Raw genomic sequence first — 26,564 nt, forward strand, 5'->3', positions numbered from 1 at the left:
TATAGGTCCAAAGCGTGATTAGTTATTCGAAAATGCGTCATGATAGCCAAATTTAAGGAATCAACAATATGCGAGATCCAAAAAAAAAACCACTACATATCTACATATTATTGTTACCAGTTGCTTTATCAGATTAAGCACGTAAAAAATCTCAGAAATATCGGCCTAGTTCATAAACATGGAAATTATATCGATTTATTGAACAGATATTGATGGCTACCTTTTAAATGATGTTAGACACCCAGGGACAAGAACGCTACGTTTATGCAGTACATAATAGTTGGGTGAAAACGCGCAAATGTAGAGACAGTTTATGACATATCGAGGAACTATATCTTTAATTGCAATGAAACACAAAGTTTCTTGATTTACAATGAAAAAATAATAATACGCGCATGCTGTGCGATTCACGCGCCAGACGTTCTCCATATACGGATATAGCTTCCTTAAAATAAAAAATATTTAAAAGTATATTGAATCTACGGAAATTTCTTAAATTATGCCAAAACACGGCTAATACTGTCAACCACATTTTCGATGTTTAATCAGTTTTCACTTAACAATGAAGTCTTGTACAAGTTAAAATAAATTGATCCAATTCTCACAAACTGATCATAATATACATACATTGCCATTCTTGCCCGTATTACATGTCTCAGGACTGCAAAAATACAAACGTTTTTCCATTACGCAAAAACGACTCTATTTGAGATAAAAGGATTTCATACATTGCTCGAATTTGTATGCAATTAAGATGCCTATCTGGAAGATTTGATCGAGCTGCGGACAGCTCGATCAACAGAGCCAAATCGGACAGAAGAGGTCACCGGGCACAAAAATGGTTCCCTAATTGTCAAGTCGCATTAAAAATATTTTTACTAAACTAATACAGAGAACCCCAACACGTTTGTGTGAATGCCAGAACGTATCCGTGATGCTCATACGGTGCGACACCGTTGGTAACGACTGTAAATGTACAGATGCCCTCTGCTGGTCAAAATACAACATTTGCTTTCTGAATCGGATCTAAACCCAGTTTTACACGGTGTTGTGTCATGGGTTCATTTTAGTCTCTCAGCAATTTAATAAAACAAATACAAATTAAAACTTGATTGAATATGTGAACATACTGGATATTTACTAGAAAATCAAATAAACATGCCATAATGTTTTAAAATTAAAATCTCCCAGGTCTTGAAAAGTTTGGAGGATTTCAAGTTCAAAAGTGTTCAAAAGCCCCCAGGCAACATTTCTATTTTTATTTTTTTAATTCACAGTTCAGGGTCCCATCCTTATTCATCACCAACCATCTTTTTACGGTCCAGAGTGCGTTTCCACAAACTGCCACTTTTCCCTCCGAACCCTTGCCCTCCTATCTGTGGGCTCTGTCTGATTTTATGCCTTTTTCTCCATCCTGCTCCTCTCTCTTCTCCCCCTCTGTCTATCAATGCTCCTACTTCTATCCCTTCTCCTTTCCCCCTTCTCTCCATCTCTACTTCGGCTCTTCGCTCTTCTCCTCTCTCTATCTCTGCTCCTACTTTTCTCTTTCCTACCCCTCTCCCTACTCCAACTTCTACTCTTCCTTTTCTCTCCCTTCCCTCGCTCTCTGCTCTGACTCCCCTCTCTTCTCCTGCTTGGTCTATCCCTGCTCTTCTCTCTTCTCCCCCTCTGTCTGTCCCCACTCCTACTCCTCTCTTTTCCTCTTGGCTCTCTCTCTCCATCCATACCCGTCCCTTTCCTTCTTCCCTCCCCACTCCCGTGGTCCACTCCGGCTCTGCGGTGCCTGTTTTTTTCTAGGCCGGAGTCCTCCCTGCTCCACCTGCCTTGGTGCTCAGTCCTCTGGTCTGGGCTCTGGCTCCTGCCTCTGGGGTTGGGTCTGCTCTTCTCCCCGCAGTCTCTGCTCCGTGAGCGGGCGTGGCGGGACGGCGCCTCCCCCGCGTGGGTCTGGCTGCCCGCTCTGCTGTCGCTGGAGGGTTCCCTCCTCCTCGGAGTCTTCTTGGCTTTGTGCTTGCGGCAGGAGGCAGAGCTATGCCCGCTGCTGCTGCTGCTGTCAGAAGAATCGCTGTCTGAGCTGCTGCTCTCTCGATTCTTCTTGTGCTTGCCTTTGCCCTTCTTCTTCTTCTGCTTTTTCTTCTTCTTGTTTTTCTTCTCCAAGCGATCCAGTTTCCTTTAAATGCAATGTTCACAGAAACATAAATGGCTATCAAACAATCTGACAGCCGAGGTTTAAGAAGAACTTTCCTTTGCATCTCAGTCACATTCATGCAATGCAGAGGTCTGGGAACCACAAAATATCACACTGCCCATGAGCCTCAACATGGTTTACATTCTATCTAGCATTCATACCTCAGAAGTTTCTGCTTTTGTTTTGTGGTCAGAGACTTCAGGAACTCAACTTCGGGGTCTTCTTCTTCTTCACTTACGACATACTCCTACAGAAACAAAGAACAAACCATCACGTGTCTATAAATAATGAAGACATAATAATGCAGAGGAGGAGACTGGTTCAAACCTACACAACATTATCTGCTGAGCATACACATCCTTCACAAAAAAGCAAGCAAATGAACACAAATTAAAAAGAAAGTAAAAACACCACAGGACAACATCTCCTGGTTCCCTTCAGGGAAATTATGGGAATAAATGTACATGAGCATTCCCATTGTTTTTATAAGCTCCTATTTTCATGAAATCTGCCCAACTCAATTTAAATTTCACTGGAGGAACCTGCTTTGTGTGTTCTGGTAATTGGGCTATTTTACTGTAATCAAGTTTAAATTCAGGATCCGGCAGGGATATTGTTGGTGCTTTAGCCCTTACCCCACAGTGGGGTTTGGGGCGGGCCAATGATTACCTGGGACGGATCGCAGACCGTGGCGTTTCTCCCCAACACGCTCTGCTTCAGCGCAAACCCACTGTTTCGCATCTCAGCCATTAGCTCGGAGGGGTGCATCGACGGACCTGTTAGAGCAAAACACAGCCTGAGTCTGGCGACGCCAGGCCCTCCGCGGGCTCTGCGGCGAGCTTTGTTAACGGAAAAGGGGAGCAAATCAGCTCACTGGTCTTCCGGCTGAGGAAATCATAAGATATTATTCTCCCAGAGCGGCGGCCGGGGGACGGAGAAAGGCGGTAATTGCGTCCCTCTCCCGGCACAGGAGGGGCTCCGCCGCCGCGCGCGCCGGACGCTACCCGAGCACACAAATCACCACGACGCCAGCCCACTTCCTGATTGCCAGTCAGACGGCTCTGCTCTCGCGGCGAAGCACCACAACAAAACACCGACCTGGACGGGGGTCGGGCGCATCTCAGCCAACGCGCACAGGAGTCAGCTTTTCAAACATGTCATTCACATCTCAAACAATAGCGTTTTGCAATTTTGCAGTTAAAAGATCACTTAAGGTAAATCATTGCCTTGTGCTGTAATTTTCAGGTTTTCCCCTCGTACAGCCGTGGAGAATTCAACACATAGGCTGTGATGCAAACAGTCTCTGAACACTCTTGCAGTTTCCACTACCCTCATCTCATATACACATTTTAAAAGCAAAAAAATGTACTCTGTACCTGAAGAAATCAGCATAATGCAGCATTGATTATCACGACCACAGACCATTTTAGCTAAGTCATTTTTGTCTTCGTGGTAATAGAAAAATAGAACATTATTAAAATGATTTTTGAGCTGATCACCAAAATTCACTATGTTCAAAGCCTTGGCTATTTTTTAAATGGACCAAAAAGATATGACATAACTGGAGATATTCATCTTTAGGGAATGGGATTAGACAAGCATTGCCATACAGACACACGTAGCAGGCCATGTTTGCAGTAAACAAGCATAAACATAAGATATTTATTATGGGTCGTCAGTATGGGCAAAAGCCTACACTTACAATACCACTGCATGCATTCAATGCCATGCAAAGGAAAATTGATGAGCTCAATTTTCCTTTGCATGGCAATGAAAAAAATTGAAGCAGCCGTTTATATTTGTATTTCTAAATAAAATGTTCCATTCAACATATTTTCCTTTTTCACTGGAACAATTTCATCTCAACTCACTGGAGGAGAAGATGGAGTGACCAATTACACTGAAATGGGCGCCTGAAAGGGTGATCTTCAGACCAGGTGTGACCTACCTGCACCATCAGTGGCCACGGAGCTGGCGTTGATCCCAGACAGGCCGAAAAGCGGGCACTCCCTGTCCGTGTTCACGTGGCCCCACTTATGGCACTTGATGCACCTCACATTGCGCACCTGGAGGACAGGGCCAAACAGGTCATCACTTCTGCTCCAGAGCAACATGGGGAACAGCACTGAAAATATGGCATCGGTAGGAACAGAGACATTCCATAGGGAACAGCACTGAAAATATGGCATCGGTAGGAACACAGACATTCCATAGGGAACAGCACTGAAAATATGGCATCGGTAGGAACAGAGACATTCCATAGGGAACAGCACTGAAAATATGGCATCGGTAGGAACACAGACATTCCATAGGGAACAGCACTGAAAATATGGCATCGGTAGGAACAGAGACATTCCATAGGGAACAGCACTGAAAATATGGCATCGGTAGGAACAGAGACATTCCACAGGGAACAGCACTGAAAATATGGCATCGGTAGGAACAGAGACATTCCATAGGGAACAGCACTGAAAATATGGCATCGGTAGGAACAGAGACATTCCATAGGGAACAGCACTGAAAATATGACATCGGTAGGAACAGAGACATTCCGACAGGGAAACAGCACTGAAAATATGGCATCGGTAGGAACAGAGACATTCCATAGGGAACAGCACTGAAAATATGGCATCGGTAGGAACAGAGACATTCCACAGGGAACAGCACTGAAAATATGGCATCGGTAGGAACAGAGACATTCCACAGGGAACAGCACTGAAAATATGACATCAGTAGGAACAGAGACATTCCATAGGGAACAGCACTGAAAATATGGCATCAGTAGGAACAGAGTTATTCCACAGGGAACAGCACTGAAAATAAAGCATCGGGAGGAACAGAGATATTCCACAGGACATAAGAGGGGAGGCCAACATGATAAAGGTACAATTAACTGTTGAATATGCTTTTTATACCTGAATTCCAAAAGGCTGATCTCTGATGTTCATGTCATCCTTTGCATACCTAAATTGAAGAAAAACAAATGAATATTACTAGGAAAAAAGAAGGCTCCTCTAAATTTACCATTGAAAATATGAACTATGAAAATGCATTATCACATATACTTGCACTATGACTTACTTCTCTCGTGGCGCTACTTTTTGCCACTCAAACTTGTACTCTGATTCCCCCTCCTAAAAATAAAAACAGAGGATGAAGAATTCTCATTAAAAACAGTGCCTGTTACACCAAATCACATAAACAGCAGTGAGGCCTGGCTGTCGATGAGTATTACTTTCGAAACATTGTGGCTACATTACTTTACAATCAATTAGCAGACACTTATCCAGAGCGACTCACTGGTGTCGGCACACACAACCATTCACGAAAATGAGGATTTATACAAAAATTGTGTTATATTGCAGTATTTCTATATAAAAACCTCACAGAAACCTATCCAATGCATAATGCCATTTGCAAAATTGAAGGCAAACAAAGTTTAAGCGAGGCTGCTCTTCGTCAGTATGCGTCAAATGAATACGCACATTACTATGTCCCATATGTATATCTGCAAACATCTGTCCATTAAAATCCATGCTCAATCAGTTACATTACCTCCTTTGTCTCCTCTTCACAGGAAAGCATTTGTGTGAGAGAGAGAGAGAGAGAGAGAGAGAGAGAGAGAGAGAGAGAGAAATGTTAGCCAAATAAATAGAGGATTTTGTTGCATTACTGGCACAAATAAAAAGATGGTTGAGGTTTCTACCTTTCGATGCTCCTGGTGGTGCCTCGTACATAAAGTTGAGGCCATTCTTCACACGATTATCACCCATCAACAATCTAAAAAGATAATTAAAAAAAAATTTTACACTAAAAATATCAGCCACAGGAGAGCTTATTAAAAATGTCATTCTTGTGAACAACACGAAAGATAAACAACGATACTTTGCAGAACAAAATTAGCCAAGATAAATCCAGACATGCAGTTCTGGTATCTCTCCAGACCCAAGGAACACTGCCTCAAAATGAGCATCTTCTACAGCAGATGTGCTTAAAAAAATGCAATATATTTTCCTCATTATTCAGGATGTCATACTGTACTGTAAACGGAATATACTGAAAATATATAAAAATTAAATATATTACCATAATATTGCATTACTTAAATACATAATACACAAATAAATACATTATTGCTTATTTCAGATATTTTAATAAATTCCACTGTTGTGAAGTATATAGATAAATTCAAAAGTATTGGGACACAGTGACACAATTTTTGTTGTTTTAGTGCTGTACACCAGCACATTGGATTTGAAATAAAACAATGAATAAGAGGTTAAACCGCAGATCTTAATTGCAGGGTATTTACAGCCATATCAGGTGATCAGTGTAGGAATGACAGGCCTTTTCATACACATTACCCCCATTTAAGGGGATCAAAAGTAATCGGGCAAAATAACAATCTTGAGTCATCGTATTTAGTATGTGAGTCATTCCACGGGAAATGGGCTAGGTTTTCGGGCCTGTTCCTTAGAATCCCTTCATTTTTAATACACATATTCCTTACCTATTTGTACAGACTAGAACTGAAGCTAGAGGTCCAGATACCAAATAGTTAGTGAGAAATAAATGATCAGTGGTCATCCAAAATGGCCACCTTTTACTGAGGCATCAAGTCATCTATGCAAAACAATGGTTATAAATACTAGTGACACATCTTCAGCAGAAGAACATTCTTTCTCATTCTTTCATCATTTCATGGAGATACGCTAATTTGTGGAAATGGATATCACCCTTACATAGCTCCTTCATATTCAAATGATGAATTAAGTTGTATACTCTTATAATTAGGGCCAGCGGTTTGTCTCCCCTTGTTCTCTCACATGGGGCTTCAGTCCTCTGCCAGCTAGAGGGCGTAATAGCCTCTTTGTCAAGCCCATTCCCAAAGTTTCACAAATGAGCGTTTTTTTTGTTTTGTTTGCAAGACACACGCACTCTTGTAAGAGTGATAATAACAGCCCTCTCTCGGTTCTACACAGCTGTATTACATGTAGCCCAGAAAAGAGCATGCAACAGTCTATTTAAATATATTCTTTTGGTTTTCTGGAGCAGAAGCATGTGACTTTGGTCGCAATCACGTCATCATTTATTTAAAAAATCTGCTTCCATCACTCTTTATCACATCTTCTCTTTATCGATATGCCATCTTTTCCACCTCAGCAAAGTGTAAAAACTTTTAGGGATATTTCAGCGTTTTTTCGAATTTCAGGTGTTTCATCTCCGGAACAAGCCGTGGAGAAAAATTCAAAAATTCAATGCACAAATTCAATATGCACATAAAACAGTAGGATGGAAACTATTTATCCTATTTGCACCACCTCAATAATCTAAGTTGATAAAGTAACTGGCCCTCATTAAGCACAGATGATGATTGACAGTGATGTTTACAAGCAACATGTGTTAAATTCAGTTTGATTACTTGCATACACACGCTGCAGTATTTTTAAGTGTTGTACAGGGGCATGATAGGTTTTGTTGGAAGCAGTGGGAAATGCCCACATTAAAAATGAGAGCAGTTATAGAACATTTAACTTGCACAAAAGGGTTTTTTTTTTTATTAATTAATTCCACTAATTAACTAATCCTGGTCTTCAGTCAAGACTAAGCAGAATCAGGTGTCTTAGTGCTGGGCTAAACCAAAAACATGCACCCACACCAGTCCTTGATGGATTAGATTAAACACCCCTATTTTATATGGTTGCTTTTTTCATTTTACTGCAGTCCTGGTCATGGAGAGCCACAGTCTCTACTGGTTTTTGTATTTTTCCATAAGATCAGCAACCGATTCAAACCCATAAAACCAAATGACCTGAATTAATCGTGTAATCAACTGCTTCATCAGATCAATTGCTGTGCTACTCAAGAGCTGAGCTACAATGAAAGCCAGCAGACCTTGCGGCTCTCCAAGACCAGGAGTGAAGACCATTGGCTCAAAGACATGCGTTTGTTAGCATTTAAACTTCCATCCATGTTCACTTTTCTCCTGACTCCTTCCATATTAGATCAACTAATTGTTTTTCTAAATGTCTCAATTTGAAACTCAATTGCACGATTAGTCACTTGATTGTGCCTTTGGAGCACCTATGGGGACTCCTAGAGGAGACAGAGTTCACGGTTCTAGCTCAAATGTTTTAATGTACTTTAACCTAATTCTAACCTGGACATTCTGTTCTTGATGCTTACCAATGGTTTGCATCTTGTGGTGAACCCTCTGAGGTCATGCTGGTGCTGACTTCTTATTATAGTTTTTTGACACATCTATGCTTACATCCTGGAGAGTGTTATTGATTTGTTTCATAGTTGAAAAGGGGCTTTTCTTCACAATTTAACGTATCTGTGGATCATCCACTACAGTGGTCTTCTAGAGTCTGCCAGGTTGTTTGCTATTGTTTAGCTCACCAGTGAATCATTACTTCTCAACAATACATCAAACTGTTTTATTTTATCTGTTTGATTTATCTGAATTTTCAGCCTCATGATGGCCTGCTTCACTGAGGCTGACTCTTTGATCCTCAAGTGAAGAGACAACAGCAACAGACACCAAATGCACATTCCACACCTAGAATCAACTCTAGACCTAGACTTCCAGCTGTGTTTCCAGGTAAGCTGTGTATGTTTAACTCATCTGCACCAAATTTCACCAGCAGCATACCAACAGTTCATATACTGCAAAACACCTGACATCAGCCCATCACACTACAATAGGGAGGTCTACAGAAATCAAAGGTGAATGCCCCTCAGAGTACCACACACACAATCACAGCAAATTATTTACCAGTGTCAATCAAGTTTCCAGGAAATTAAGATCATAAATACATTCCAGACATTGCCAAGACTGAGTCAATGGCAAGGGGTATGGGTTTCCAACTTGTTTCTGTGCAGATCATACCTGTTGTTATAAGTGTCCTGTTCTTTCAGATATGCTTGCATCAGATCCTCTTGCTTCTTCTTCTCGAACGTCAACTTCTGCTCCGCAATCCATACCTATATGGCAAACCACAGGTCCCCAAACACAGCTTAAACAAGACCATTTGAAATAATTGACGTATACAACGAATTATATTAATATGTTCCAGATTTACTTAGGAACTTGGATTTATAGTTATTATAAATAGTTCAATAAGCTATTAACAGAACAGTTTATTATCCTGTGATCTTACCAAAAAACGTGTTGTCATAGTGCACCACACATACGGTAACGTTAATGGATACACACACATTGTATGCATTTGTCTAGCTAAGTCCTTTCATTTCATACTGTATCAAATTAAAGAAGTGAATGAATAATAATGTAACGTTGATAATGCAAGTCACAGCCAAGTTACAATCGACAAACGTTGTTTTCTGTATACTGTCCTGCTAGCGACTTGATGCTAACTTAGCCCCCTTTACCTGGCTGTCCAACAAAAATAACAATCGGGTGAATACTCGAAAGTTTAGCTAAAACGGGTTATCAGGTTATTTGAAGAAATACGTCTCTGTAATATTCACGTCTGCATTATCGACGTAAACCAATATAAGCTATTTATAATGTCGATATTTAACTAATAGTTGTCTAAATTAGGCAAGTCGCATAACTAGCTAGCTAACGTTAGTGTTAGTAAAAATTCGCTTATTTGCAGCCAACTAGCAAGCTAGCTAACAAATCTGTCATTCACACACTTACCTTCTTTATATTGGATTTTGAAGCAGGATGAAAATCCTTCTTACACATGAAATTTGCAAACGACTTCCCCATGGCTGCACAGCAATACAGCCAGTACTACACAGAGAATTCACCGTACTTAGATAATGGTGACTGTTTGCAAAATTGTGTATTAGGAAAGTATAACTTCCGCAACATTCTTGTCCGGTTTAATTTTGTAATTCCGGTTGACTTTAAAGTTAAAAAGCTTCCGGTGTGATTGCAAAAAACGGTGAATCTGCTAAATTGGTGTCAAATGTGTTTCTGCTTAGATGTCATTTGGACGTATTGAGCCCTTATTGGATACAAGGCTGTCAAATGATTGTGTACGTTAATGCATTATTTTGCGCAAGCTACTTACAACCAAGCGACCAAAACCAGACTTCGTTTTTGAAGCTCATTTCCTGGTCTTGTTGTTCCTGGTTGCTCACTAGCGCCACTACGGTTGGCTCCAGTATAGGTGTTTTGGCTCCAGTATAGGTGTTTTCATATCCGGTTTCCATGTAAGTCTACGGTACAAATGCGGTCAAAATACAAAGTCAATACATTTTTCTCATGAGAACAAATAGAGTCACAATATGTGTGTTTTATTCGTCTTATGGCTGTCCGTGGGTCGATTTCATGATTTGTTGTGTCATTTGGGCACTGTTATAATATTTGTTGTGGACCAATGAGGTACAGTTTGCGTCACTTCTTGATTACTGCTGAGGACTAAGCTACAGTAGGGGCTACGGTCTATGGTTACTGTGGTGGGGGTTGGCGCCTCTTGGCCTTGACATTGCGGCTCCGGCCACGGTCCACCTGTGCGGAGTCAGAAAATGCAGGCATCCCATTTCGTGGTGATTTCATTATGGCGTGTGCTATTTACAGCTGCACTAGACGACCATAAAATAATCCTCCTCTTAAGTTTTTCGGTAGCCGAGTCATTTTTACTATTTCCTGTAGCCTACTTAACTAAATAATTAGTTGGCAGAAAGCGTAATCAGCTAACACTTATTTGCTATATTTGGTAGTCCAATAGCCTGTGCTAAAACAGCTCACAGCTTCGGCTACCAAGCCATTTGACTAGCAACCCTACCCGGCAAATATTCAAGTTGACAAACGTGTTTGAAGGCTTGTCAGTCGTGTAGCCTACATTCCGTAAATGTCTACCTGGGCCATGCTTCACGGATTTGACAAAGCTACTATAATCCCGATTTTGGGATAAACACTGCAAAATTTTCAGTTTCACGAAATTAAGAGTCTTAAGGTTTATTTGCTGGATAACAACACACGATGAAGTCACACACAGAGAATTTAACGAAATTAACCATCATTGTAAGACTGGCATTTAGAAATTAGCATGTTTTTAGCATTTAAGAGACCGACAAGAGCATTTAAGCCAGTGGTTCTCAGAATCGATCCTGGGGGCTCCTTGCGTATTGGCTTTTCTCCATTGGTTTTGATGATCTACAAGAAAATAATAATTAGAAATTCAATGTAGGGTACATTATTTTTGTCTTCATGCACCAGGTGGAAAACTTGCTCTACAAAGTGCGATGTCATATTTACACGCCTGCAGATCAGATATTAAAATACTTGGTAGATTTGTTAATCACCGCTGTCAGTGTTCATTTTTATTCGTTAGTGACTTGCGAACGATCGGTCAACTAGCGTCACCCAGCAAGTGAACACCACAAACGGCGATGGGGTAGCAGTTACTGACTCATTAACTGACTGTGGCGAAAACCTACGGTGATAACTTGCTTGGTTAACAGCAGGTCTATCAGACAGTTATATGAAAATTAGCCTAGTCAAAAATCACCAGTACACATCTCTGATTAATTGACCATCAGTGTAGTCGATGTTCTTCCCCTGTGGTTTATATTGCTAATGCGTGAGCTAACCACGGATAGCCTACCTAGCTCACTGGCAAGCTATGCTAGCTAAGCATATTCGTTTTGCTGAGAAACATAAATTGAAGATAACTGAACATAATTTTATTATTAATGTCATACATATAACGTGATTACATGACACAGTACAGGATGGAAATTAAACTCCGTAAACATTAGATAATATTATATGTATATATATATAGTCTCACTGTCATGGTTCTGTGGTTTGTTTGCGTTTCCCTTTTTGGGCGGCACTTCAGTTTTTAGTTCTGTTCTTTTCCCCCTGTTTAATTGTATTGTTTTCAATTATTTCATTATTCTTTTTGGCTTGTCTCGTTTTCCTTCCCTCTCTGTGGCCTGATTGTTCATTGTGCCCTCCTGTGTCTCGTCAGTGTCTTGTCTATTTAAGTTCCCTTCTTCCTTGACTCAGGTGTTGGATCCTTTTGTGTGTGTGTGTGTGTGTGTGTGTGTGTGTGTGTGTGTGTGTGTGTGTGTGTGTGTGTGTGTGTGTGTGTGTGTGTGTGTGTGTGTGTGTGTGTGTGTGTGTGTGTGTGTGTTTCGGTTTGTGCTCCTTCGTGTTCTTGTGTCTCTGTGTTTTGCCCTCAGTGTTCTTTACCCTGCCCGTGGTCTGTTTCTACGTCGTTTTTGGATTTCTGGAGTTTCTTTGTTTTTGCGTTTTACTATCTTTGCTTTGACTTTTTGAATCATGCCCTACGCGGTTTTGTTTTTGTTCTTTTGTTTTTTGTACTCATTAAAAGTAACATCCTCGGTTTGTGTTCACCCCTTTGGATTTTGAGTGTTTTTTCGACTCTGCGTTTGGGTACATTCCCTCGCCCTCCCTGACACTCTCTACCAGTAATATCAATAGTGACATTGGAAATTGTAATAGAACTTCCAGTGCATTAAGAAATCCAAGCTGCCTATATTCACAGGGTTGTATAGGTTTTCACTAGGATAATTCCAGCACTTTTACAACCAATTAAGTTCCATTCTAAATTTAACATTTGAGGTTTTCAGCATCTCATGAAATTCAAGGCCTTTTATTAGAACAATAGTCTCCTTTGTGATCTTGACAATTTTAAACATACCTCGTACAATTTTGACAAAATGCCTGAGAAACTCTTCATGCAGTTAACTGAGAAACATCCGATCTTCCAGAAGTTTTTTTCAGCATTTTCTTGTGAAACCCAACCAAGACAAGTTGGTACAGCAGTTGAAACGGGGGGAATTTTCCTTTACAAAATATTGTGCATCACTGATTCTGAGATGATTGTTTTCTTGAACAAAATAAGCTTTGATAAATTCTCACAGCAGTATAAAAGATCTAGCAGGAGGACCTTGAAACACTCTTTGAAACATACCTGGGTTCAGCTGCTAATTAGCAGCAGTGGTTTTGGCCCAAATTCAAATTATGATTTTTCTTGAAATGAAAGCCTTAATGGGTAAACAATCAATGAAATCCATTGAAATATTAAATGGCTCTGGAAAGTCTATCTCCACTGATATGGAGTGTTCACCAGATCTTAATAGAATATATCACTTTTACATAATATTTAAATGAAGTTGGAGTGTAGTCATATTTACCATTCATAAATTAAAATTATATTTCTGGCCAGACATGGCAGACCTTACTTAGAAGACAGGTGTTTGGTAGGACTGTGCCTTGCATGTGCAGTACTGTGGAGGAGTGTTTGATGGAAGACAGGTGAGTAGATAGAAGAACAAAGTGGGGCCCTGGATATCCAAAAGCCGCTATCTAGCAGCCTTTGACTCAGACCAATAGGAGTCTGCAATGCAGTTTGAGACTTGTCAGTTAAATTTCAATTTGTTTACATGAAAATCACCATTGGCTTTTTCTTTCATGTTTTTAATACTGTATTCTTCATATGCAACAATCTACATAAAACTCACTCTGAATACTTAATGCAGGCCTTGCCAAATTCATCCAGACATTCACTGCCATTTAAAGTCCATCTTGAGAGATACTGAAGTTGCCTGTGAGTTCATTTTCATATGCATGGCATGCAGATCAATCCAGTCATAACAGCTGGTAAACATACCAAGATCTAGAAAGAAAATGCTCTAAGGAGCAAGATTCATCATAACTTTAAAATACATTTCAAAATCCAGAAAGTTACTTTATTAAAGTTCATCCAAAAGCAGGTTTCAAAGCTGTACTGTTAGAGGAGATAGTTGAAATAGTTTCAGAGCAAATGCGTGCAACCAAAGTAGTTCTTGATACAATATCTCCACCTTGTGGGGTAAAGCTGCAATGCAGAAGCACAGCAGAGACGAGAGATACCAAGAAGTGAGGAATTAAGAATTGAAACTTTGTAAATTTGGAAATCAATCTTTAAATAATTTGAGACATTTATTATAGTATTCTGTTTTTCCACATACATGTATCAGTAAAAAGGTGATGTAGCATATTGTGAACAAAGAAATGGAAACACCAATGTAAAGTCACCTAATAGGGTTTGGCCCATTATAACCTGTAAACACTATGGGATGGAGTCTTCCAGTATGGAATTCTGCTGGAAAAATGTGATGAGACAGATTCAAGTCCATTAACTCACGCTTAACTGGTGGAAGTGGAAATTACTGTCTCAGACTTGTTCCAGTATATCACATAAAAACTTGTTGGGTTCATGACATTATGGCCTTTAATTATTATAATATTATCATGATATGATATCAGTGAGCAATTGTATGTTTGACATTAATTTATTGGTTCAAGGTTCATTTGTAACAAAGTTGTCTGTTCTCGGGTTCTTTGATTGCTTGTTCAGATACTTATGGACTGCACTGTATATGTGACAAGTAAAAGTGTGCCATTTATTTATAATTTTGCCATTATGGATTAAGCGTCAAGGTGCTGTGGTGATCATACTTAATTTTCAAAATGTATTAAAAATATATTTAATGTATATTTTCAAACTTATTTAACGTTTTCTTCACTTGTAAAAATGACTCTTTATAAATCATACTTATTTTATTATGCTTGCCATTCAATTTCAAAGTGGAGTATATAGGGGAAATGGCCAATTCTTGTGCCCCATGTTACAGGAAGTGGCCAACAAACTTTCTTTTGATGCATATCTGGGTCCAAGTTATGTTGCTTGACAAGTAAGAAAATCCTGTTTTCTCCGGTTTTAGTTAAAAATAGAGGCTCTTACCATTCAATTTTCCCTACTTCTCTTGAGCGAGTTTTTAATGTATTTTCTGGAGGGTCTTCTGGAATACATACAATTTCAATAGGCCTAATACATATTTTGGTCGATAAATTAGATTTATTTTCCAGCAATAGCTTGTTTGAAATGTTTATGTGCTTTGATATTCAAACAAAGATTGATTTCAAATCGTCTTAAAATAGTTAAAGCACAAAATGTTCAGGGAGAAGTTCCCCGCTCTTATTTTAAAATTTTTGCTCGTAGCGGACACCGGAAGTTCTTTCAATTTTTTTATTTAATAAAAAAAACCAAATTAAAGATAATTCCTAAAATACCGTTTAACCGAGGATACTTTAACATTGATATTGATATGTATGGTAAAACTAAAAGTGCAGTGTGCCGGGTATCTTGGTAGAGAAATTTTGAAGCCACGGGTTGTCATATCGTGAGGATAAAAGAAAACTTGCTTGTGGCCGGGGTTTCGTTTTCCATGGAATCAACTGTTAATGATTTGCTGTGGCACATCTTTCTTCGATTTACGTAGCGCCAACGCTACCTAGCTAGTCTAGCGATAAAAAGTTTGTGCAAGAGAGCCACAAAGTGTATTCTACGCCACATGAGCTAAAGTGTCATTCTTTGTTCTTGGGAGAAATTTAAATTTAGGGAACGGTTTCGTATTATTTGACAGCTGCTGTCCATTTATGAAATCCGGTCACATGAAATGAAAATAACAGGTGACACCGCAAGTGCGTAATCTGTGGGTGACACGAAGCTTCTGTGAAGCAAGATAGGCATTTCCCCGGTAATCGGGCTGACAACGTTTTCTCTGCTTCCAACCAGGTGACAACACACTTGCTTTATTATAGCTGATAACGTAGCTTTGTATTCATGTAGCTAGCTATTTACTATTACAGTATGGGCTTGTCAAAATGTTAATGGTAAGGCCCGTGACCCTGGCATATTAACACAAATAGAAAACTAGATCTTTGATGTCCTATTCGGTAGATGCACCTGTAGTGGTAGATAGCAGGCATGCAGATTACACATGAAATGAAATGCAAGTTAAGATAGCCAATCGTTTTAAGAAGTTCATGATCTCTCAAAGTTTAGAGCGTAGGGGGCCTGTAGGTTACTGTAAACTACGTGGATCTTTTGCGGAACACAAAAAATGTCTCTTTTTGACGAACTTGTCAAACTGACAGCAAGTGTATTTTCTTTGTTCAGAATGATGTTTCCTTCCTCCTGTGACACCTTTGTGGCCTTGCCTCCATCGACATTGGGGCAGCGTGTTGTCTTTGGAAAGAACTCTGACAGGCCCTGTGATGAGGTCCAAGAGGTGGTCTACTTCCCAGCTGCAAACCATGAAGCAGGACAGAAAGTGGAGGTATTTAACGTACCATTCTGTAAACCCCTCTGCTTTTGAGTTAATGAATGCACAAGAATATCCTGATGGTAATTTGGACGTGACTGCTCATTTGCTGTTGCTTTCCTGGCCTAGTGTACCTACATTGAGATCGAGCAGGCTCCCCACACCTATGCAGTGGTGTTAAGCCGTCCTGCCTGGTTGTGGGGTGCAGAAATGGGGGCAAATGAGCACCAGGTGTGCATTGGGAATGAGGCTGTGTGGGGCAGACAAGACGCAAGTGCTGAGGAGGCTCTCCTGGGCATGGATCTGGTCAGGTGAGTCTGTCACAACTGAAATTAACGAAGTCGTGTCTGCATGTTTCCTCTCTGCCACACTAACCTAAGGTATCAAGCTTTATACTGTGTAAACAGTCCTCAAAGGGCACCTCATAAGTCTTTAAAATGTTCATGTGGTACATAAAAACAGATTATGGCATAATGACTTGATCATGTTTAAATCTTTAACCTCACTTTAAGGGGAAAACATCTGAAGTGGGGATCTTCTGTGAAAGTAGAAACAAGGCCTTGATATTAAAGTATAAAATTGCTTAGGATTTGAATGGCAGGAGGGAGACCTGTAGCAGGGAAATGTATGTTCTGGCTGTCCTGCATTTTCAGGCTGGGTTTGGAGAGGGCAGACAGTGCCCAGAAGGCCGTGGATGTGATTGCTGAACTGCTGGAAAAATATGGCCAAGGGGGGAACTGCATGGAGGACGAAAGCATCTTCACTTACCACAACAGCTTCCTGATCTCAGACCGGACTGAGGCCTGGGTGCTGGAGACGTCTGGGAAATACTGGGCAGCGGAGAAGGTGGAGGGTAAATATTGTCCAAGGGAGTTATCCTATTGAATAGGTGGCATGCCTTAAAAGGCACCCAGGTCATATTTTACATAATAAGAAAGAAGTAATCACTGTGTGAATAGATGCACCAAAGCTTTATAAATGAGACTTTGTATACAGGATGTATAGTCTACTGTAATACTGCATGCCCTTTATGGAAATTGAATATTCTGCAATATATTGAAAATATGATTTTTAAAAATATAATTTAGATTGAGTATATTTTACATCTGAAAGCAACAATTTTAATATTTTTCATATATTGTGGAGTGTTGCAATATCTTTAATGCATTTTATTTTAATATATTTTCAATGTATTCCACTTCTGTAGTCATTTAAATAAACACATTTCCTCATTACTCTAAGAAGGTAATCTACTTTAGATTTTTCAGAACGTAGTACTAGCTCCCCATTGAAATCAACCATGAAGTGCTGGACGTTGAACTGTAAAATATTTGTCTTCCTTATTTCTTGATTCTGTTGGCCTAGAGGGATATCGCAACATCTCCAACCAGTACTCAATAACCACCAAGATAAACCGGGAGCACCAGAAGATGAGAGAGTATGCCAGGAGTCGAGGCTGGTGGGACGGGAAGGCCCAGTTCAATTTTGCCGAAGTTTATTCTTATATGAACACGGCCAGGATTGAAGCCTCAGGCAGCCGATACTGTGAAGGTCGCAAACTCCTGGAGAAAAGTAAAGGTTATTGTCGTTGTCATGAAGCACTGATCAAACATAATGTTTTTCTGCATGGTGAAGTCAAGGTGAGGTTTGTTTGGGGAAAAGTTGCCAGGGTTTTTTTTTGGTGAATAAGTAATGTCATGAAGTCACGCTGACACTGGTCTTCATATCTTATGTAGTTTGTGTATGTGCACCTACTGTAAAGGCGAATTAGCACAGTACACTCAGGTGAAGTGCACTATTACATTACACAACAGTCACTTAGTAGATGCTCTTATGTATTTTTCATTAGGCATACAAAAGTGCAATACCACCAAGATGGCACAGAAGGCCCATTTATAAAAAAATTGCTGAACAAAGCAACAATTAATATTGTAAGCAATCTTTATATTGGTTGCTGTGTGGATCATTTAGTTAAGGCAACGCGCTATGGTGCATGGATAAGCCCCACAGCCGTGGATCAAATCCAGACCATGCCACTGCTGACTGGCTGGTAGCTCCAATGGGCAACAATGCTGGTTAATTGGGCACCTGGCTACAAATGTCAATGGGATATTCCAAATTAGGGTGGGAATTGGATATAATCAGACCCATGTTGTGTGCCAAAAAAAGATCTTTACGCAGCTGTACCTATAACATTGTTCCAAAAGGAAAAGGGATAGCTAATGAGGGTCAGGGTTGTTAGGTTGTGTCAGAAGATGGGTAGGGCTTCTGCTGTCCTGACCACAATGGGAAGTGCATTCCAACACCAGGGGGCCAGAACATACAGGAGATATGACCAGGAAGTTTCACAAACTATGGCTGTGTCCGAATAGTCTTTTTTGCTTAGGAAGGTTCCTAATTGAGTGAAACGACCCGAAAGTATCTAAGTGGCAGCCATGATAAGAGCTGTTCGAATTCTCTAAATGCTAAGGAAAGGTGCTTCAATGCTTCCTATCTTATCTCCTTTAGCATAGGGCACACTGGACCGTCCTTTACGAAAGGAAATGCCGTCCCACAATTCCTTACGGCAGCAACATTTAAAGCGAAGCACCGTTCGGCCGTTCACGAAAAAACAAACGATCAACATGAGTTGTGTGGTGGTTCTTAAGCTGTTATATGCATAGGCTTATAATCAGATCATAATCAGCATATTAACCATAACACAGAAGTCTGTCTTTCAAGAAAAAGGGATGAGATGTTTTTAGCCAGATTATGTTTTTAATTCCACATGTTTGAAACTTATGAATGATGATATGTACAGTAGTAAATTTGCATTAAATTGCATTAAATTTAATGAATTATTTTCATGCAATCATACTAATTGGGATTCATGTCGATAAATATGAGTGGACAGGAGGGTGAGCGTGAGCAACCATTCTCAATGTGACAACCATTTCGTTTCACTTTTGTGACTGGTAGCCTATATTCATTTTTTATTTCAATTCCAACCTTGGTAATTAAGTAATATTTAACAACACGGTAAGAACGCATGGGGCGAAGTATCTAAGATGCACTTTTAGTAGTCCATCTTCGGAACGTTGTAGTTTCACCACGGCAGACCCACGTTCATAACATCCGCCGTTGCATAATTACGTGGCCTAGTGTAAGTGCAGTCGGATTCTCTTAGCACCGCGGTTGTCTTTTCCTAAGTCCTTATGAATTCTCCTTCACATCTTTCCTTAATCTCATGACGTTTTCCATCGAGGTCAAGGAAAATTGGTTAGGAAACGACATAGGACGTAATTGTTTTTGACTAATCGGACGCAGCCAAAGGGTGGGAGGGGCCAGGAACCCAGAGGTTGCAAAACTGAGAGGTGTGGCTCGTGTGTAGAGTCTGATGATATTTTGAAGATATACTGTAATGGTCCATTTAGCTGTTTAGTAGGCTAACACCAAAGTTTAGAATTAGATGCAAGCTGATTTCAATAGCAGACACTGGCTTCCAAGGAGAGCAAAAGGTCATGTAGGGGCAGAGACTTGGGAAGTACAGCATTGCAATTTTAACCAAGCTGAGCTTCAGGCAAGGGTTTGTCACCCAACTCAAGCTTGACAAACTAAGACAAAAGGGAGGAACTGCAAGCATAATTGAAGTCTAAATTGTTATCATCTGTCTACCAGCTGAACACTCCCCATGGTTATCTTAGTGCACCAGAACAGTTCATTATCTGAGTTTAATGATGGCAATTCCTACTGTAGCCCCATGTGCATAGCTCTCTACAAAACTGTACATCTGTTGACCAGAAATCATTTTCTTCATGTGACTAACTGATGTAATTCTGTAAAGATGATATAAGTATGGGAAATGCATAATCTGTGAAACAGGACAGTCCTGTCTAATGAATTTAAATAGAGTTAAATCCATGTTGTCTATTCTGTACATAAAAGACAGGGTTAAACAATATGTGCTTGCCCAGGTGTCCAATAGCTAAAACTGATCAGGCAAGTCACAATTCAGGGCAAATTCAGTTTGGTGCTGCTAAGCCAGCATAGAAGCTAAAGTGTGTGTGAGGAGAAAAAAGGTTGTGAGGAAGGTGTCACGTTGGGCACTGAGACCAGTCATGGAATTAGTGTAGTCGACCGGGGGGGCCTGTGTCATGAAGTAGGATTTCAGAGTTAGTTGGATAACTGCACTGAGTAAAACCCAAACAGCTCCATTTGCTTCAGTTCATGTTCCAGATTTGGGAGGATTCCGGGGTTTACTTGGTGCTGTCCAGCTAATTTAATAATCCCGCGTTGTGATACTGGCCCCAGCACTGGAGCTAATGGATCAAAACTTCTTCAATAGCTAGCTAACCTTGGCATGTTTACAGGAATGTGAAAACTGAAATCTGGATCAGTGTTTGTTGTTCCTGCTAAATAAGTTGCAGAAGTGAATACAAAGTTTACAACAACAAATCTGCAGTAGCAAACGAATCACAGCTTTTAGAGAGAATCTCCATGATAATTCCTAAAACATGGGAAAATCCAGTATGATTACTATAACAGTTTTGTGTAAAGCAGCTATGGAGTATGTTCAGGCCATGCCAAATGTAGCAAAATTCCATCCTCTCTTCACATTTCCTTAGCACTTACATTACAGTGGTATCACATAGGGGAAAGTAGGCTTTTGTTTTTCACAGTTAAGAGTGTTTTTTTAAATTTTTTTTATTCAATATATTTGACAGGGACAATGTACAATTTTTAACATAAATTTCAGCAATAGAAATGATGACAGTGCAACATTCCTCTAATCAAAAGGTCAAATCACAGCGGAGACGATGATGGGGATTCTGAGGGACAAAGAGAGTGGAATTAACATGGAGGGGATGTTCATGACAACGGGAAGTATGGTGTCTGTTGTGCCCTGCGACCCCTCCCTGCCGGGAGTGCACTACTTCACCGGAACACCGGACCCTGAGAGGTGACCGCATGCTGCTTGAACAGGCATTGTATCGATTGTCACCTTGTTTTGGCATTGACGTTCGACTTTTGTTGGGCACAGTTTAAACCAGTAGTGGGCAACTTGCCACCCGCATGTCCCTGTAAAGTCTAGTGACTTTAAAAGTACAGTGTCCACAATGTTTGAGACAAAGACATAGTGAGCTCCATAATGTTTGGGACAAATGCTTTTTTTTCTTGGCTTGGCTCTATACTCCACAATTTCAGATGTAATCACACAATTTGCATGTAGTCAATGTGCACATTCTCAAATTGTATTTAAGGATATTTTTATACTTTGTTTTCACCATCTAGAGATTACAGAACTTTAATACATAGCCCCCACCCTCCATTTCGGGGCACCATAATGTTGAGGACATATTAATATCATGTAAATTAGTCATGTCTAGTACTTTGTTGCATGTCCTTTGCATCCAGTGACTGCTTGAAGTCTGTGACCCATGGACATCACCATGTGCTGAGCATCTTCTCTGGTAATGCTTTGCTGGGTCTGTACTGTGGCCATTTTCTGCTCCTGCTTGTTTCAGTGGCAAGTTGCTTCTGTACACTTCAGAATTAATTCTGCTGCTACCATCAGCAGTTAAATCATTAATGAAGACAAGTGAGCCAGTACCTGTGGCAGCCACAAATCCCCTACAGCCCTGTAGAACAGTGAGGATAAATAATTAAAACATGTCTGTTTTAATAATCCTCACAAGTAGCCAGGAATGCAGGCGATATATATATAAAGTATATTACCTCATGCAGTGATCAAATGGTGGAAAAGTATAATCATAATTAATCAGTCTCATAAATTAATTATTAAATCACGATTATGAATTTCAGTGCAAAATATTAAAATAATAACCAATGATATAACATATGCAAGTTATCTGAGGTGGCAGGCTCAAGCAATTCTTCAAAATAATAATCAGACCGATGATGAGGTTTAATAAAATATAATTTATTAAACAAAAAACAAACATCTAAACTAAAATCATTAAAGGCTAAATAGAAGATGATATGAAAGGGGGACTATACCGTGTGTCAAGTCATGTGTGTGTTCATCAGCATGCATGGGACAGGGAACAAAAGCTCTTCTGTTGGAACTTATGAATCAGCTTTTAACGTGCTGCTAAACCTCGCATGGAAATCAGTGGAATTGCATGGACAAAAGGCTACAGAAGTTAGCCACGTCTAGCTAATTTCAGTGTACTTTTGAATTCTAAATATACGAGACCAATATATCTAATGAGTATATGTTAGTGCATGAGAGATAACATGCACAGATCTCAGTTAAAAGAACGACGGGCTGTAAGCTCATGTTAGTAATAGTAATATATGTGATCCTGTGATCATGACGTGATGTCATTGAACCAAAATAGCATCCAGTCCTTACAGCCCCATGTCCTCTACAGCCATTATTGGGTGAGAAATAAAAAAATAATAAAAAATTAGACAAACCTTAGGCTCACCAAAATCAACGGTTTGGAACATCATTAAGAGAGCACTTGGTGAGCTCACTAATTGCAAAGGGCCTTGTAGGCCAAGGAAGGCCTCTACAGTTGATGACTGAAGAATTCTCTCCATAATGAAGAAAAACTGCCAAAGACCTATCCCGACATCAGAAACACTCTTCAGGAGGCAGGTGTGGATGTGTCGGTGAGCACTGTCCGCAAAAGACTTCATAAACAGAAATACAGAGGCTACACTGCAATATGCAAACCATTAGTTACCCCCAGTTGGTTTCCTAAGAAGTATCTAAAAGAGCCTGCAGACCAAGATTCATTTGTGTGAGTATTGGTTAGAGAAAAGTGAGTCCAGAAGGAACTGAATACAAAGCATGCTTTGGTTTGGGCATGTGTGGCTGCCACAATATTGACTCTTCATTGATGAAGTAACTGCTGATAGCAGCAGCAGAATGAATTCTGAAGTCTACAGAAACATCTGCTCAAGTTCAAGCAAATGTCCCCAAACACATTGGATGGCGATTTTTCCTACAGCAAGAGAATGATCCCAGACATACTGCTGAAGCAACAAAGGAGTTTTCTAAAGTAAAAAATAAAACTGGAAAATTCTAGGCTAGCCAAGTCAGTCACTTGATCTGAGTCAAATTGAACATACGTTTCATATGCTGAAGTGAAAACTTAAGGCAACTAATCCCAAAACAAGCAGGAGCTGCAATGCAGGCCAGGCAGAGCATCACCAAAGATGATACTCACCTGGTGATGTCTATGGGTCAGACTTCAAGCAGTCATTGCATGAAAAGGATATGCAATAAAGAACTAAACATGACTATTTTTATTTAGAGAACATTAATGTCCTAAACATTATGGTGCCCTGAAATTGTGGGTTATATATAAAAAGTGCTGTAATTTCTACATGATGAAACCAAAATTTGTAAAATTCCCTTTAATAAAAACTGAGCATCTGCACTTTAACCACATTTTGATTACAATTTAAAAAATTGTGGAGTACAGAGTCAAATCATAATTCAATCATAAGTACATATATACAAACATACATCAATACTAAACCATAAAAGAAATCTCCCCTTGAACTGGTAATAATATGCGTAATTTGATTTGTGACCCAGTGAGGATAAATTGGGCTGGAATTGTGGCCCATCTGCAAGTCGAAGTTGCCCACCGCAGATTTCAAGTAATTAATTAATTTACAATTAAAACGCAGTTGTGTCCAGGCAGGATTGAAGACTGACCTTGTGTGTGGAATAATACAGTATCTCCTCTCACCCCAGGTCAGTTTTCAAGCCTTTCATTTTCGTGGTGGACATTAAGCAGCTGAAGAAGACCTGTTCTCCGTGCTTTGGGCCAGATGACCCCGTGAAGGTGAAACCCCGTTTCCAGAACAAGCCGGACCGCAAGCACCACCTTTTCCTCAGACATGAGGTGGTGGGTGCCATCATTGAGACTAAGAAGGTAAAGCTTCAGGCTTTGTTTATTTGGAATATTTCATCAATGGTTAAAGGATTGTTAACAAAAAGTTAATTGCCACTAAACAATCTCTTAAAGGCCAACTGTAAATGTTATGTTTTGCCCATCTTTCTACAAATTATACATGATGAATAAATCTGCAGCCACATAGGTATCATTTGAGAAAGACAATAGGATGTATAAAACTGCATAAGTGGCTGCATTTGCATAGAATTTGACAAATTATCACGCTGATTCCAATACAGGGTCTCCCCATCTGCATGTGCAATTTTCCAAGATGCCTTAAACACTTATCAGTGCAATGAAAACACACCGTTTGTTAGCCAGAGGAGGTGATTGGGTTAAAATAGTATATTTCTACTTCCAATAAGTAAAGTAAGAAGTTGACTTGTTTGAATTAAATGTAAAGCGGTAGCACTGGTTGTAGTGCTGGTAGTTCCATTTGTAGTAGAACTAGTAGTAGGAGTAGTTGTAACAGTAGTCAAGGGATAACAAATTTGTGGGAAAAAAGTAGCACACTATAGTATTATTATGACTGTAAATACATTAGCATTATACAGGTACAACACTACAGTATAAGTGTACTTCTGCAATAAGTACTAGTATAGGCTACATCTATCGGACTACTATACCTGCACAGCACTAATGTCATTATGCCTACACACTAAATTATTATTATTATATACCCTTACAGCACAAAAGCATCATTATACCTGTACCATACATTGCTATTATACCTGTATTGCAGATGTACATAATGGTATTATTAAACTGATACCTGTGAAATGCACCGTTGTTAAGCAAATAATAAGTAAAACATTTGTAGAACAGTGGTTAGCACCTTTGGCAAGCAAACCAACAATTTCTCTTATAAAATTTCACATTTTGCTCAACATATGAAGCAAACCATGGCTCATTTTCCCAAAATGCAACTCCTGGATCTTGCATTGTTGCAGACAAGAGAGATGCAAGTTGATGATTGAGTGGGCTGAACAGGAAGGGAGTAGGCTAATGCTTGGAAAGGCTGTAATGGCATCATTTCCCCACAGGAGCGGGGGAACAAAATAGTACAGCACATGAGAAAGCTAGAGAAGGAGAAAATGGCCGAAATGGAAAAGCTTCTGAGTGGTGGGGTTGAAGATTCTACTTTGGTTGTACATCTCTTTTCAAACACCATTGAGGAGGAGCTAAATGTGTACAGCAATCATGAGTAAACAACAAGTATAATGCCAGTCAAGATGCATTTTTCCTTCCCAATTTCATGCCTATATAAACATTACATAGAAGTAATTGGTTTTGTTGGTGCAAATATGCACTACTATGAGCTGTTTTACGTATAATTTCCCACAATACAACATTTTAATTCAAATTACTTAATATACTGTATATTGGTAATGCCCCATTTATTTTATTGATTACCAATTGCAGTTAATTAAAAGTTTTAAAATGTTTAAATTTCTTGTATGTAACAACAGTACATAATGAGTTATGAACATTGATCAATATCAACAAAATATATTCTCATGAAAACAGACTATAATTGAACTGTATATTGCATAATTATTACATTTTTGTGTACCTGTGAAATCACACTCACTTTATTTTTAAGTGTTCATTTAGTCTCAAGACAAATGTAACCCCTTCCAGGTATGGAAGCAGATAAATAATGAAGTTTACTTTTGATGTAAAGCGTGTCATTTCTTTAAAAAAATAAAATTCAAAAATTCAAAAGTTGACCAGGCTCGTCTGTTGTGTGTCTTGAAACTACAGAAGTCACACCAGTGATTGGTTGTAATGTAAAATACTGTGAAAAACACTTCTCCAATAATCATGGTCTGAAAATGACCAATATAAAACCCTTTTGTCGTGGGCAGTATAAGCACACTATTGCTTTTTGGAATTAAAAAAGAAAAGCTTAAAATCTTAAGTAAACAGGCATAATTGCATCACATGCTATTAAGCCTGTTTAGAAGTTACAAATAAGAACCTAACCCTGCGTCACATTGCTTTGGTTCTTATATAACTTCAAAAATGATTAATTTGATAGGATGATAATTTAAAATACTGTATTTATGATACATAAAATATGTGGTGTAAATTGGCATTGCTTTAGCACAATAACTGCAAATGAGAATCTATTCCTGAAATTTCAGAATCACTACAAATGATACTTCAGATTTCCAAAAATTAATTTGCAGTGCATCACTGCCATTTGGATTGTTAATGCCAATTTAGTTATTTGGTTAACTTGCCTAGGATGTTTTCAGGTGCATTATTCAAGACTTTTTCAGAAATTGTAATTGAACAAGCTCATTTTGTTTATGAAAGTATTTGTTTTAAGTGATGGTGAAATTTTTTATTGCACA

General features: G+C 39.4%; 2 protein-coding genes across 3 annotated transcripts; one reads left to right on the forward strand and one right to left on the reverse strand.

Annotated features, from left to right (window-relative positions):
- Window positions 1–517: 517 nt before the first annotated feature.
- cir1 (corepressor interacting with RBPJ, CIR1) lies at window positions 518–10,070 on the reverse strand. Its single transcript, XM_064327221.1, has 10 exons — window positions 9,855–10,070; window positions 9,078–9,172; window positions 5,892–5,965; window positions 5,741–5,754; window positions 5,267–5,319; window positions 5,101–5,149; window positions 4,134–4,251; window positions 2,855–2,961; window positions 2,347–2,432; window positions 518–2,167 (listed from the first exon to the last, which is right to left on the reverse strand). Exons 1-10 carry the CDS (start codon window positions 9,924–9,926, stop codon window positions 1,396–1,398), a joined length of 1,440 nt encoding a protein of 479 aa, XP_064183291.1. The 5' UTR covers window positions 9,927–10,070; the 3' UTR covers window positions 518–1,395.
- A 5,177-nt stretch (window positions 10,071–15,247) lies between these two features.
- On the forward strand, window positions 15,248–25,932 carry scrn3 (secernin 3). 2 transcript variants are annotated; one of them, XM_064327239.1, is made up of 8 exons: window positions 15,248–15,857; window positions 16,144–16,303; window positions 16,418–16,599; window positions 16,942–17,141; window positions 17,654–17,866; window positions 21,065–21,227; window positions 24,003–24,183; window positions 25,248–25,932. In XM_064327239.1, exons 2-8 carry the CDS (start codon window positions 16,145–16,147, stop codon window positions 25,410–25,412), a joined length of 1,263 nt encoding a protein of 420 aa, XP_064183309.1. In that variant the 5' UTR covers window positions 15,248–15,857; window position 16,144; the 3' UTR covers window positions 25,413–25,932. The 2 variants fall into 2 exon arrangements, with proteins under 2 accessions (XP_064183309.1, XP_064183308.1); XM_064327238.1 differs by having other exon boundaries at window positions 15,249–15,759.
- Window positions 25,933–26,564: the final 632 nt, after the last annotated feature.

The sequence above is a fragment of the Anguilla rostrata genome, chromosome 3, assembly GCF_018555375.3.
Source record: "Anguilla rostrata isolate EN2019 chromosome 3, ASM1855537v3, whole genome shotgun sequence".
NCBI lineage: Eukaryota > Metazoa > Chordata > Actinopteri > Anguilliformes > Anguillidae > Anguilla > Anguilla rostrata.

Bases quoted from the DNA above. Each gene is read 5' to 3' on its own strand.
- scrn3 (XM_064327239.1), top strand. From the start codon at position 16,145: ATGATGTTTCCTTCCTCCTGTGACACCTTTGTGGCCTTGCCTCCATCG. The intron at 21,228-24,002 runs GTGACCGCATGC...CTCTCACCCCAG, and splicing joins GGAACACCGGACCCTGAGAG to GTCAGTTTTCAAGCCTTTCA. The intron at 24,184-25,247 runs GTAAAGCTTCAG...ATTTCCCCACAG, and splicing joins CCATCATTGAGACTAAGAAG to GAGCGGGGGAACAAAATAGT.
- cir1 (XM_064327221.1), bottom strand. From the start codon at position 9,926: ATGGGGAAGTCGTTTGCAAATTTCATGTGTAAGAAGGATTTTCATCCT. The intron at 5,150-5,266 runs GTAAGTCATAGT...TCTTCAATTTAG, and splicing joins AAAGTAGCGCCACGAGAGAA to GTATGCAAAGGATGACATGA. The intron at 4,252-5,100 runs GTATAAAAAGCA...CCTGTCCTCCAG, and splicing joins ATCAGCCTTTTGGAATTCAG to GTGCGCAATGTGAGGTGCAT.